At 36.6% G+C, this 14,630-nt stretch overlaps 1 protein-coding gene across 5 annotated transcripts in view; it reads right to left on the bottom strand.

The window, feature by feature from the left end:
• Positions 1–525: 525 nt before the first annotated feature.
• LOC135701761 (protein Wnt-1-like) overlaps positions 526–14,630 on the bottom strand; it is a 91,435-nt gene continuing 77,330 nt past the window's right edge. For all 5 annotated transcript variants that reach the window (XM_065222690.1, XM_065222691.1, XM_065222693.1 and 2 more), the window contains 2 exons: positions 14,453–14,574; positions 526–1,562 (listed from right to left, as the gene is read on the bottom strand). In XM_065222690.1, the coding sequence (XP_065078762.1) occupies positions 1,361–1,562; positions 14,453–14,574 (324 nt within the window). In that variant the 3' untranslated portion in view covers positions 526–1,360. The remainder of the gene's footprint in view (positions 1,563–14,452; positions 14,575–14,630) is intronic.

Below are 14,630 nucleotides of genomic sequence, written 5' to 3' on the forward strand. Positions count from 1 at the left end.
GTTCATCGAATAAGCATTTAACGGTCAATTTAAAAGGCGCGCATAGTCAATTCCCATGCGTTTGTCGTTTACACACTACCGCCATCTGTTCAGCATACTGCCCACCACAGTGTTTTCAACAGATAGCGGTAATGTTTTAGCGACGATGTTTTACAGTGAGAAATATTCAATGTGTTATGTCTGTTTGTCTGTGGCTACTATATACGGTTACTACCGAATTTGAGTCAATTTCTTATGTTTGGAAAATCGAATCAACAAAGTAGAATACTTACCAGAGAAAAGTAGAATACTTAAAAGACAATTTTTTTTTTTGAAAAAACTATATAAATTTGCAGTGATAATATTTGAAGCTCTGTAGACAGCAGCAACCGATAAAAAAGAGAAATTCTTCATCTCGTTTCGTTGAAATCCCTTCCAGTGATTTATGGTGCTCGAGCGAACGGGAGTTGATACAATTTATCGGATAATTTGTCACCAGTGACTTGCATGCGAGTGTAAGAAGGAAACCCGGTTTTTGTGCACGAGTACAGGGCGGTCTGCTTTATTTCGTTCCATTATTCATTGATTTCATGTTGTGCTTATACAAGTGGTCAATTTGTGAGAGTATGTTTTTACGATGATTAGCTGATTTTTACATGCTGGCTAAATGCTACTTTGGGATCATTTTACGAGACAATACTTTCAGACACGTTCTTCGTATTTTCCACCGTTTTAGTGTCATGTGTCAATTTTCATTAGATGTTGTCTAGAAGTGGGAGAGCTGTTTTTCAATTGTTACTTGTTTTGGCTGTAGGACTTTCTTTCCCCTCATATTCGGTATCGTTCATTGGCTTATCATCTAATCTTACCAGTTACACTTATCGATTAAAACCTTTCGCTCGGTTGTTAAATAAAATCAATACTACAAAACAAAAAGAAATCACAGAATGCAAATATTTTCTTACACCTTAATATGGTTATAAAAATACTGGAAACACTTAGACTTTCGTTGTTACCTTTTTGAGTGTGTGTTTTCGTTGTCTAAAGCTACAAAATTGAATTACAACAAGCAGTTGGCGCACATGTCATGGATGCAAATTCGATTTTTTGTTCGATACGTCATTCTAAACGGCACATTTACATGTTGAATCCATTGAGAACGTTTCAAAAATTACTTAAGTTATATGCTATCGTTAGGATTTGATTTCCATAAATATACAAAAGTTCGAGACAAAATGGCATTATCAGTTGGTGCAAAAATGGCTTTGTGAAAAATTACTCTAATCGCGAATGGCAATAATATACACTGATCAACTTATTTTAGCGTTCTGTTGCAACAAGAGCCGCAAGTTGGATGAAGGATTCTCTGACGCTGCGCTGTTCAATTGCAGATATATTCGTCCTTTCGTACATTGCACGTGTCGCACTTGACCGAACAGCACCAGACAAACTTGCAGTTGCACTTTTCCTCAACGTTTCGGATTCGTGTCTGATAGCCGCGACCACAGCACAGCAACCGGCAGCCTTCGATTCCGTATGATGTTCGATTGCAGAACCGGCCTCGCGTGCCGAATATTCCGAAGCTGTGAAATAAGACGAAGAGAAGGTTGCCGTTTTACTTACGCACTTAAAGGATTGATTTTTTTATGTGATAGTGGATATATAAAAGCATTTGCCCATCATTTGTTTTGATATGAACTAGGCACAGATAAAAGTTCTGAATGTTAATTGTGATGTAAACATTCATTCACGTAAACTTGTATTTCATTTCACCAACCGAGCAACTTGTAAACAATGTTCTTTACAAAGATGGGCTTTTGTATACAATATTTGCTACATTGCATGAAATGTCTCAGAAATTTACATGATATTGTAACCTCTACCGAGTTTCCAACCTGAAATTCAATGTTTTAGTGGTAGTTTTGCAAATATACACCATATTACAAAATTCAAGCTGAACATTGCATTAGGTCCTAAGTAGCATTGACAGATTCTCTTCGTCGACTTTCTCTTTGCATCTCCACGGCCATATAAAGACATCCCCAGGCATTTTCAGCACACATATCGATAAAAGAAGCTTTTATCTAGCATATAATACGACAAACACATCAAGAAACGGTTCTGTGATCAAGTTATTAACGAAAGAGAAATTTGACGAAGAGAATCGATCAATGTTACTTAGGACCTAATGCAATGTTCAGCTTGAATTGTTCGTAAATATAAATCACATGCAAGTTATGTTTTGGTTTATATAATTTAAAAAAATAAACTATTCAAGTAATTACTAAGTTTTCCATGGGATTTTCATATTATTTTAGTCTAGTAAAGTAACGCATCGTGACCACGCCGTGCTAGAAATAAAATTTCCAAAAACACGAGCATGATGACAACAATAAGGGATGTGCCGTCAAAATGGCACTATACGCAACTCTACAGAGACTGGTAGGAGATAGACAGGGTATTTTCTAAAATAGGTAGTCTAGCCACTCTTCTGCTCGAATGGTCATCGATAGCTACGAACGAAGCTCGGCTCTCCCACTGCCCGAATAACGTAGAGCGCGCAATACCCGAGATCACGATTCGTGCATCACGTGATCGTAGATACGATTCATGGATGAGGTGATCCTCATCCGATTTTGAATCTGCACCCACTGAGCTATATAAGCCCAGCTTCCCTAAGGATCGGTCTCTTTTTTCCTGGGAAAGCAACAAGTAAAGTTCGGTTATTTTTACCTAAAGTTTTTTTTTTTTTTCTAAAAAGTATTGCCAAACGTTAAGGAGATAGTCTCGCAGTATTATAGTGCTAATCGTATAGGAGTTTCGATTCGCACGTTAGTAGGACAGTTAGAGCTAGTGGCTAATTACAAAGGAGCTTTGTGCTCGCTAGGCCTAAGTGTTCAGTATCCCGAAACCACGTGAATATAGTAGAACAATCACCGTTGAAGAAAATCCGTGGTTCAGTGATAAGTGCTTCCCAGAGATCCGAACAGGTCCGTCCGTCACCATACGGACCTCTTTCACGCTTAATCAATTACGGCTTGGAATCAGACATACGGAGTCTCTGCTTCCTTCCACGGGATCTGTCTAACATACCCATCACTTCTAACAAGCAGTGCAGGAACACCCGTTTCCGCAAAAGGTGCTGAAATTCCCGTCCGGCATTGGAGCTGGAATCCGCAGCAGCAACGGTCAAAGGATTTGGCCACGGTTCATCGAGAGCAGCAGCGTCGGCAGAAGAGTGAGTCAAACTTTATCTTCTTTTCGTAAACCCTTCTGGTTGTAATAAAACCCACTTGAAGTCAACCTAGAATCTTTAAATTTTGAGTCGCGTTCATTACTTGCATGCACTGAACTTGATTACAGGTTGGGAACAAAAAAAAAAGGGTGAGTTTTTTCTAGCTATGGTGTGCCGACTCTGAGAGGCGTGAAAAGAGGTGTGCTAGCTAGCCGATAGTTACAATCTATAATGTAAACTTATATGATATGTAACGCTTCATTTATGTACATCATATTGAACAGAAATTTACACTACTTTTTCGAACTGTGTGTCGACTGTGCATTGATTTGCTTCGAGTGGCTTTTTAGTTTTGACACAATGAAACTTCTATTTTCATTCCATCTGGAACCTTCTTCAAGGACATATTTCTTATTTAAAAAAAAAATACTTGGTGGGACTGGGATGGCATGCGTTCGGGATGGAAAAAATAGATCGGAATAGACAGAAGGATAAACAGGGATGTTCAGGATATCTTGGAAAAAAATAGGATGCATTAAAATAGAAAAGGTATGATGTCTGGAATAAAAAAAAATCAAAAAATTTCTTTTCGTTGATGGAAGAGAATGCGGATTTGAGGATCAAATTGATGTGGAATTACGATGAATGAGGATGTGTCGTTCCCCATGATAATTACAGATTTGACAATCGCTAAACGAGAAAATGACCCAATTTCACAAGTGAAGAGGCCATTTTTACTCAAGGTTCTAGAGGTGCACTTTACACCTTGAGTATTAATTTGATTGAACGGTCTATTAAATCTTTATCTGACCCATACATTGAACGAAAATGACATATGTTTTCCCATTAAATGTAATGCCGCGGCTACACTTGGATGACAAACTGAGCATGAGCATTATTTGTATAATAATTATGTACTGACCCTTCACATCTGTGAATTCGACTCTGCATTTTTTCTCGACATGCTAGCAAAATCTAAAACAAAATGTAGAATATTTGGATACATCGCTCAAGTCAGATGGAATTTTACTGACCTGTATTTATTTAAACATAATTGAATACAATACCTCCTCCGACAAAGTACCTTTCAGCTAATCTAATAAATCCAAGGAATGATTATTCTATATGGGATCAATAATAAAACTTTCATGGCCACAATAATGATAATAATGGAAACAACAAACAACACGAATAAACGGTGTTCAATATAATAAAAATGACAATAAAGTGATTTTTTATAATGATAATGTAGAGGGATACACTGTGATTCTGCAATTTCAGGATTATTTTAAATTCTTTATTATAGGGATTTCTAGCCAATTGGCTAGTTCACCCTTGCTTTTAAGATTTATTTAAAAGACAGAATATTTCTGTATTGCTTCCGAATTGGGCAACTGAACCAACCTTTGCCGTATTACCCTCGCCTACTTCATTCAAGCATACTCCGGCAAGAGGTCCGAAACGTCGACTATTTGAAGATTTGGCAGATAGGACAAAAAGCGAGCGAAGTAAAATTTGGATGAAGATATCCCGGATAAAAATAACCATACAATTACAATAAAATATCAGTAAAATACAATAGATTATATTGTTGACCATATTGTAATTGTATTGTATTGGTCAAATGATCAAATAGTCACCGCAATAGGTTTACAATAAATTCGATGTTATCGAAATATTGAACAATAAGATTGATTGTAATGAGATCAAATTTGCTCGAGAAAAAAAAATAGATTATTTAAGGTTAACTAACAACCATCCTTTTCTATAGTAAAAGTCTCGTTTACAATAGATTCTATTGTACCTAACAATAAGTTCAAATGTATTTTTATAAATTTTTACTATAAGATTTATGGTTGCTACAATAAATATTATTGCATTGTAATCATAGGTTCTAATATTTTTGTATGGTCAATTTTTATTCGGGAAGAGCCTCTAAAGAAACTCGTGTGGTCTGATGAAAAAGCTGCTCGCCGTTATAGGTTACCAAAAACTGCTAAAGTGCTCCGAAGAATATAACTAATGGAGAAGCTGCTGCTTCTAAGATGCTGGAAGGATCTCTTAAATCAAAGAATATATTGGAGGCATCTGCCGATGCATCACTGTTGCTTAAAACGCGCTTAGGACTGAGCAAAAGGAAATTCCAGAGAGTTGAGAAGTTTACGAAACAAGTTTGCGGTGCTAAATTACTCCAACTTTGGGCTAAAGTAATTGAACATCGTAACAACATAATACCTAAGATTTACAATTCATCTTGGGACGATGGCATCCTTTCTGCTCACGTTACGCTGCGTGAATGCAAAATGTATTTTGCATTCTCGGCAGAAGTTGATTCAGCGACAGATTTCTTGCATTACAACCCAGCTAAGATTTTGAAAAAGGACGATTTGCTGCTCACCGAACATGTGATGCCACTTATGCTGGTAGAAAATGGGAGTCAGCGATTGTGTGAGAACCCCAACCCGCAATCCGATACCTTTTGCCACGCAAAATCTATGAGCTTTTAATCATGAGTAATATTGGAGTTAATTTTGAGTAGCTCTGAGTAACTCGAGTTGCTCATTATTGAATGCACGGTAGCACAGCAACCTGTTTGTGTACGTGTTTGTTTCCTAAATGTCGCCGTCAGATGTTTGGCGAAGCAAACATTTCAGAAGTTTCAAACCCATCAACATCCATTGACGTATCATACTGGATCACTATCCTCAAATCCCTTAAACTTTGTACATTTTTGTTAAACGTTACTAAGTAGTGTTCACCTGAATTGAATGCAGACAATCATCATTCAATTATCACCATCAACATGGAGAAGATTCACGCTAAGATGCACATACCTAAAAGTCGGTAAAGAATACCTAGATATCGGTAAAAATTACCGATAATCGAAAAAAGTGCACATACCTAAATTATCGGCTATTATGGATTACCAATAATTAACGTTAAAACTGTCCTAATTTATAGTAAAAAATATCCAATTTAAAGTAAAAAGTAACGATTTTTATCGGTAAAAATAACCGATAAATATAGGTAATCGTAGCTTAGAGTGTTGCATTCGTAATAGAAATCCAAGCATTTTAACGTCTCTAAGAATAGTAAATTAAATTGTTATAATATCTTTAACAGAGTAACATAAAAAAATCTTTGTTTTATTCTAGGTAATGCTCCTGGTTATATTTTTTAACATAGATTTAGCCTTTCCATTGAAAATCGTTTAAAAAATGTTGTAGGCAACCCGTTACTTCTCTAGTATAACATCATGTGGTATCATCACGACTAGAGCTTAGTGGTACTAAGAAAATAACCTTTGTATTTATTTAGGAATGCCTGATTCACATCTTGGATTCACATGGTTTTCTGGAATAATTTAAATTCCATTTTCTAGATAGTTCGTCACGGAATCGATGGAAAAGAAGCTTTTCATCGTCTAGGCATATTTGATTATTCAAAACTTTATGCTAGGTAAATTCAAATGAAGAAGGAAACTCAAGAAGGATAAATTCTATCTATGTAATTTGAATGACTGTAGTTTACACACAGACAAACAGACATAACACTAGAAAGTTGTTCATCGAACAAGCATTTAACGGTCAATTTAAAAGTATCGTAGTTGGTAGTACCGCCACCTGTGGCGCGCATAGTCAGTTCCCTTGCGTTTGACGTTTATACACTATCGCCATCTGTTCAGCGTACTACCCACCACAGTGTACTCAACAGATGGCGGTAATGTTTTAGCGAGATGTTTTACAGTGAGAAATATTCAATGTGTTATGTCTGTTTGTCTGTGGTTTACAGTTACAATTGGAGACCCCAAATTTGCTTAAAACGTCCATCATTATGCACACCTTTCTGAATGTTTCGACAACGAGTTCACTGTTAATGGCATCTTCTGTGGGGCTATAAATCTATCTAGCTAGTTTTCTATTTTATTGTCCACTCTTACCTAAAGGCTTCCGCTTGACTCTACAATTCTCCAAGTTAATCATCCAATCCAAGCTAAAATATCCCGTAGCGACCCTCACACGGTTTCGCAGCATTTTAGACGGATTTGTGCATTGATTCATTTGGATTGGATAATCTGAACGCCACACAACCTGAACATACATTTTTTTCAAGATTTAGCATATCTGGCTAATGTGCTGTAAATGATTTAAATTTGCCTGGTTAATATTAGTATCAATATATGAAAATATTACGAAAAAGATCACTCTGACAGTTGATGTTTATTAAAACAGTTTTTAATGCTTATTTCAATGCCAACATTTCAAAGGGGTGTAATTGCTTTTGTAAACAATGGCTTTAGCCGTCGATTTCTCGCAACTTAAAGTTCGCCTATCCAAATTAACAATGCTAGCTAGTAGAGGAAACATTCCCCTACCTTTTGGTGTCATTATTTTTCATGAGTGAGCTTTTATTCGCGAGAAATCAACAGGTAAAGCCATTGTTTACAAATGCAATTACGCCCCTTTGAAATGTTGGCACTGATTTGTTGATGAATGTGCGCCTACTTTGCTCAACTTTGAGTAATCATGAGTTACTCAAATTTACTCGCTGCAAAAATATTAACTCTGAGTACAGTTGGCTTACCTTTTCAGGTAAACAGATATTTTGTTCCTTTTTTTGTGAATAAGGTCATTACATTTTTTTGAGTTTTTGTTCCTCTCCTGCAGCTTAGAAATCCCGGGGGAAAATAATGTATTTTTTCTACTTAATCATGCGTAATTTTATGTTTACGGCAATGACGTATTTCTCCTTTTTACATGGAACATGCTTGAAATTAAAAAAAATACTGATGAATCTTGAATCCCGCTCTCATGGTGTGCACTTAAGGATCTCACAGCGAAACACCTTAAGATCATTTTTATAAATCTAGGTGCATGGAATCGACCTTCAAATAAAAATCAGCGCTTTTTATGCTATGGTTGATGGTAAAGTGGATACATTTCTGTTCAGTATGATGCACATAAATGGAGCGTCACATATCATATAACTTTACATTATATATCATGTAAAGTTCTGAGACATTTCATGCAATGTAGCAAATATTGTATACAAAAGCCCATTTTTGTAAACAACATCGTTTACTAGTTACTTGGTTGCGTGAAATGAAATACAAGTTTACGAGAATGAATGTTTACATCACTATTAAAATTCAGAATTTTTATCTGTGTACCCATGTACCCTTTGTGTGTGAAACATGCTGACCCTACTGTGTTACCTGACCTATAACGAATATACGTTGTATACGAGTACTCCGAATACAACGTATAGTTCGTCTAATTTTACATTGCAAATACTATGCAAAATTAGACGAGCCATACGTTCTATTCGGGGTACTCGTATACAACGTATATTCGTTATAAGTCAGGTAACACAGTAGTGGGGGTCCATCCTTCTTCCATTTAAGATTAAAATGGCGTAGAGTGGTTGATTCGTGTGGTTTCTTAGAAACATGTTCCTGGGCTTCCAGCTCAAGCGCGTCCGAAAGTCAAAGAAAAAGCTCGCGAAATTGTGGATCGCTTGAAAGAACATTTCAAAATCAACATCAACCACCCTAAAATTGAAGGTAGTGGAAGCAGCAATAATGGTAATATGGCACGCTGTCTACTCTCTGATCCGGAAAACTTCGCGCACATTTTGAGCATCAGCATGTTACGTATAAGCTTGTTGGTAGCGCATTATTTCGAGTTCGGATTATGTCGACGCTACTGTAATCGAAATACACACCCGCTGGAAAACGTCACACATACTAAACATTCTAGATAGAGCTGGAATTAGGGCGTAACAGCTTTTGTAAACAATGACTTCTCTGGATGATTTCTAGAAAGCCAAGACTCAAATCTACGTCATCATCGGGTCATTATTTGCTTTTATCGTCATGCAACGGGTGGAAAAAAAATTCCTCACGCACATCAACAGCAGGCAGGAAGATTTCCGGTGAGCAGGAGGTAATTGTTCGTCGGTGAGTGTGTCGCTTGCACCAAATGAAATGGACCTTTCTGACGTTTATAACACGCACATTTACGTAATCCCATTTTCAAGTGTAAAGTTTGTTATCCTGAAATTCAGATATGGACACGCAGAAAAAAACTATGGTCGAAACAAAAATATTTGAGGTAAATTTAAACGTAAACTCAGTTTGTTCTGGCCACAAACATAAATTAGGTTGATTTCAAACGTATTCCATGTTTGAAGTCATGTGAAATCAATGTTTAAAACAAAAATAATATTACGTTTATTTCAAAAATATTCGTGTTGAAAATAAACGTATTTATTTTTGTTTGGTTTGAAAGCTATGCGAACAATAATAAATATGTTTATTTTAAACATGCTTCTCATGTTTAAAATAAACATACATATTTTGAAATTATTTTAGTAGTTGAGTGCAGAGTAAAGCAAAATAAAACGGTTAGCCAAGAAATGAAAAAAAAAAAGATATCTTAATTCCTGCTCTTTTTCGGGTGCGATTAAGGGTGAGCTGTGGGTATTGGGGTCCTGGTCTGGGATGCGATGACCCGTCAGGGTGGGTGTCCGTGGGTTCCAGATCAGTGGAACCGGCACAAATGTGTGTTAATAACATCGTTTTGCCGTTTCTGCCTCGGTTTCTGCCACTGGTCCTCATACCGGTTTCTTTCTATGTTCGGTGTCGGAGGAGAATCCGGAATGGATTCGGAATGGATGGCCGTTTTCTGTTGCAGTTGAGCAAAGCTGGGGCAACTTTTTACGAATGTAACAAGAAGGAAATAAAAAGGCATGACACGCTAAAAACCGTTTACCCAAATCTTATATTGTTGAAATAAATATGCTTTTGAATTTTATTCAAACATAAATATTTTAGTTTTAAACATGCTTTCAATTTACTTTTCAAATGTTTAGAGTATAAACATTTATATTTTTGTTTTAAATGAACAAAATTTGTATCCGTGGACAATGTTGAACCCTTATTCGGTGACGTGACTTCAAGCTATGATCCAGAAACTGATTGCGAAATCGATTCCAAAATCAATTCCGATACCTAATCTAAATCTGAATCCAATGATACCGTTTAAGAAAAAGGCAATGATAAGGAGAATGATCGCTAACGAACTCAAGGAATTGACGAGTGCACGGATGGATTTGAGTTCACTCACTCGACAAAAAGTGACACAACAGCGGGGCCCTGTTTACTAAAAATGAACACATGAATAATACTCACGTAACATTTGAAACGGGTCTATCAACTTATATACACAAAACTTGTTAGGCCTTTTTCGCGCGAACCGAATACGCTCACGTAAACTAACAACACCTTCGGGCAGAGGAAATTCTCCCCTTCCCAATAGTGCTCTTGGTTTGCGTGGGCGTACTTCGGTTCTCGTGAAAAGGACCTAGCAAATTATTTACAAAAGTTGATAGGCCCTTTTCAAATGTTACGCGAGCATTATTCATGTGTTCATTTTTAGTAAACAGGGCCCCGCTGTTGTGTCACTTTTTGCCGAGTAAGTGAACTCAAATCCATCCGTGCACTCGTCAATACATGCACTTTTTTGACAGGTCTGAAAGAGCCTAATTTTTGTTTTTATTTTTATACTTACGAATCAAACTCAACGCTACTTGCCATAGTCTGCATTATTTGAAATTTTTTCTAATCGATTTGTTGGGCATTTCCGAATAAGAAATTGTGTTTTTACCCTTCTTACAAAGAAGGGTATAGATATCACTTGAAAAACCAACTATCGATCCGAGGCCCGGAGGGCTGATTGTCATATACCATTCGACTCAGCTCGACGAGATCGGAACATGTCTGTGTGTGTGTGTACGTGTGTACGTGTGTACGTGTGTATGTGTGTATGTGTGTGTATGTAACGAAATGAATTCGCTCACGTTTCTCAGCAACCGCTCAATCGATTTGGACTAACTCGGCGCCAAATGATAGGTCTTGGGGTCCCATTGAACGCTATTGAACGGTTTTGAAATCGGTGAACCGGTTCCGGAGATATGGCCGGAATAAAATCCGGTGAATATGGGCCTTCACGCTGGATTTAACGGAAAACGTATCAAAACCATCAAAACCAAACGACACATCAAATTCCTACAGAATTCAAAAATAAGATCAATGCAAGTCGTGTTAAGTGTTCCAGACCACATTGGACACACTTGGACATGTTCCGGGTACCCCGGGGAAGTTGCTTGAATATGAATTGAATTAAAACCCATTAAATCACATTAAAATACGATGATAAGGTGATTGGTAGCCTCACCAAATAGACTACACCCGGATATATTCCGGGTACCCCCAGGCAGTGGCGTAGCGTCACTGGATGACACGGGGGTGGGGGGCTTGGTCACTGATAATGACAATAAAATAAATAAACTTGAATAAGTAAGAAGGGTCTGATCACACCATAGGTGGATAAATTCGGGTTTTTATGTCTAAGTCAGCTATACTATAAGCAAATCCATTTAAAATAATGTTTTTTGGGGAAATGGGGCCAAATAGGTCTGATATATGGTCCAATCGATTAGTTGGGCATTTTCGTATTAGAAATTATTTATTTTATGTCTGAATTAATGCGGCAGTCTCCAGAGCATCAGCAATTCTTTTAAAAATAAAGATTTTTTGAGAATTGGGTCAAAATGCTTTATTTTATTGGTCTGCACAGGTTAAGATTAGGTGTAGTTGGTTTTCATGGCTGTTCACCATATCATTCACGATATTCACTTAATATGGTAGCGCACTATTTCGACCTAATTGCCCATTTTGTGCTTATCGAAAAGAAAACATCAAATAAATCCATTATTTCATAGTTAACATGTTAGCATAGTTAACATAGTTAACAATTATGCGTTTGGTACGATACTTTAGTTCAAAATCTACCGAACGAAGTCAATGTTTAAATGTTTACACCATTTTTTCTTAAAAACAAAAGAATCGTTCAAACCTAATCAATTTTTTTCTTCATCCAATAGGCCAAAGTGAATTCAATGGCGTTTGAATGGCATTTCAATGCATTAGGCCGAGTTTAGAATCCGTAGGCTGAGTTTAGAATCCGTAGGCCGAGTTTGGGGTCAAGAAGCAGTGTTAGATTTTTAACAATATCTCTACAATTTATTTCTCTTTTCATTCCATTTTGTGAAAAAAAAAATCCACTCCAAAAATTTACTCAAAGGGCGCGTTGTGCTTAGCAGGCCTAAAATTAGATCCAAGCTTTAGCTGTAGTTCACCGGCAGTGCCATATTAAGTCAAACAACTACTAATTTTCACAGAAAATGGCAAAAATCGGGCAAAATGGGGCACTTTCAATAGTCTGCGAAAGACAAAACCAGTGGCATTCAATTCCTAGCTATCTCTTAATTTTTGAGTTCAGCGGCACGAAATAAGTGCGGTTCTGGACCAGTAATTCCATTGGTTGATGTAATAAAAGAAAATTGATCCGTTTCGAAAAAATAAACGGAGAAAATCAAGACTAGATCAACTCAAGTAAGAAAACTAAACAACAAGTAGGGGGTGATCTTCTGACACCATTAAAGTCGGATACATCTGAATATTGCGTTTAAATGATGATTTAATACACTTTTTCAAAGTTGGTTACATCAAATATATCATATTAACAATATGATCCATTCAAGCCTTTTCCAAATATTGCAATGGCGACCCGCAAAATATTGCTTCACGCACCATCTAGCGTTGAAAAAGGTCAGCAACAATCATTCAATAACAATCGAGGGGTGCGAATATAGCACTTATTACAAAAGTAAGAGTAGCATTATTTTTATTAATTACATTGTGTACAGTGTTGGGAAAATATCAAAAAATCAAATCTCACCAATGCCCAAGATCAAGCTTGATTTTCGTATACAAAAATCAGCAAGCATACAGCTGCGGTTGATTTTGCAAGCTGTGATATCGCAGCTCGGAATATTAAGCTAACGAAACTCACCGGCTGCAAATCTCAACAAACTGTGGTGAGATTGATAGCGAATTTGTTTTTGATTCAGTTCCAACCTGGATCGGGTATCAAGATTGGGTCTGCTTGTTGTCTATCAAACGTCAGTGTGAACGTTTGTTTTTGTAACCTGGCTCCGGTTGAGGTTCGCACTGACAATAAGCTCGGGTTGGCACGGGTTGGAACTGGTTCCAACCTGGATAATAAACAAATTCGCTATGAGTTTCATGATTTTTGCTTTAAACCCGAATGCAACCGAAACTTCCAAACGGCTGGCAGCAGTCACTTCGTCGTGTTACTGTTGTCATCAAATAACATAATATGCTGAAATACATTTATTTGAAATTTTAAACAAATTTGCATTTGGTTTACCCCTCGTGACGATAAACAAATACATTGGTAGCCTTTTTGTCAACAGAGGTGCTTTCATCGCTAAAAATTTGGTTAGCCAGCTAAGCGGAAGAGTGGATCATATTGTTAATATAATATATTTGGTTACATGTAATGCCAATGTTATATGCACAACTTATGAACCGTGGAACATTCATGTGAATAACGATAGTGTTGTGAAAATTTCAATTCAAACTGATGTCATTACTCACGTTAGTGTTACTTAAAAGATAGTATGAACTTGGACACTGTTTGATTTTTAATTTTTACTTAAAACTAACATAAAAACTACTTAACCTACTAAGGCTGTGTTCCATTTGGTGACACTTTGACACTTCGAAAATAAGTTATAATGATCGAAAATCCCTCTTTTGTTGATTTTCGAATAGGTGTTTGTTAAAAATTGATTCCTAGTCTGTCAGAAATAAGTCTACACACTTAGAAATAACTACTTTTACACGAGACGTAATCCATATTGGACGTAAATCATAGAACGTAAAGAAACATTTCATGTAAAATTAAGTGTTCTCAAACCGAAACATCAGCTAGTCGACAAAGAGAACGTTTGGTTGCATTGATTTTCACGTTTCTTTCAACTGATTCTTATGTCAAAAGGCCCGCTTACATGTGTCGGTCTCAGGGAACCGAAATTTACATTACTTTTTAGTAGTGTGTAGTATAATAGCAGGTTTATTTGAAAATTTTCTGTCTCAAATTTAAGTGAAAATTCGCCAAATGGAACACAGCCTAAATACCGTCAAACGGGGTAAGTTGCAATAATTTTCAACTATGAAAGCGAGTGACGAAATTTGAAACAAACTTCAAAGATGACCAGCAACAAGGCTTAATCACTTAACATTTATTATCAAATGCAACATCATAAAATGTAATTTGAGTCAAAAGTATTTGGGATCAATCAACTCACCTGTCATTCTCCTCGCAATAATCGGGTGATTCCGCAATATATACCAGATCAGACTTGTTAACCTTTTTATATTGCGAATCCTTTCGTTTCAATTTCTTGATGACACCTTTGTTTTCAACAGGCTGTAAAATGTATTTATAATTGCATTGATTGATACGAAACATCCTTAAATCATGTG

The sequence above is a fragment of the Ochlerotatus camptorhynchus genome, unplaced genomic scaffold (genome assembly GCF_037179485.1).
Source record: "Ochlerotatus camptorhynchus isolate MF236.1 unplaced genomic scaffold, CSIRO-AGI_Acam_v1.1 ptg000176l, whole genome shotgun sequence".
NCBI lineage: Eukaryota > Metazoa > Arthropoda > Insecta > Diptera > Culicidae > Ochlerotatus > Ochlerotatus camptorhynchus.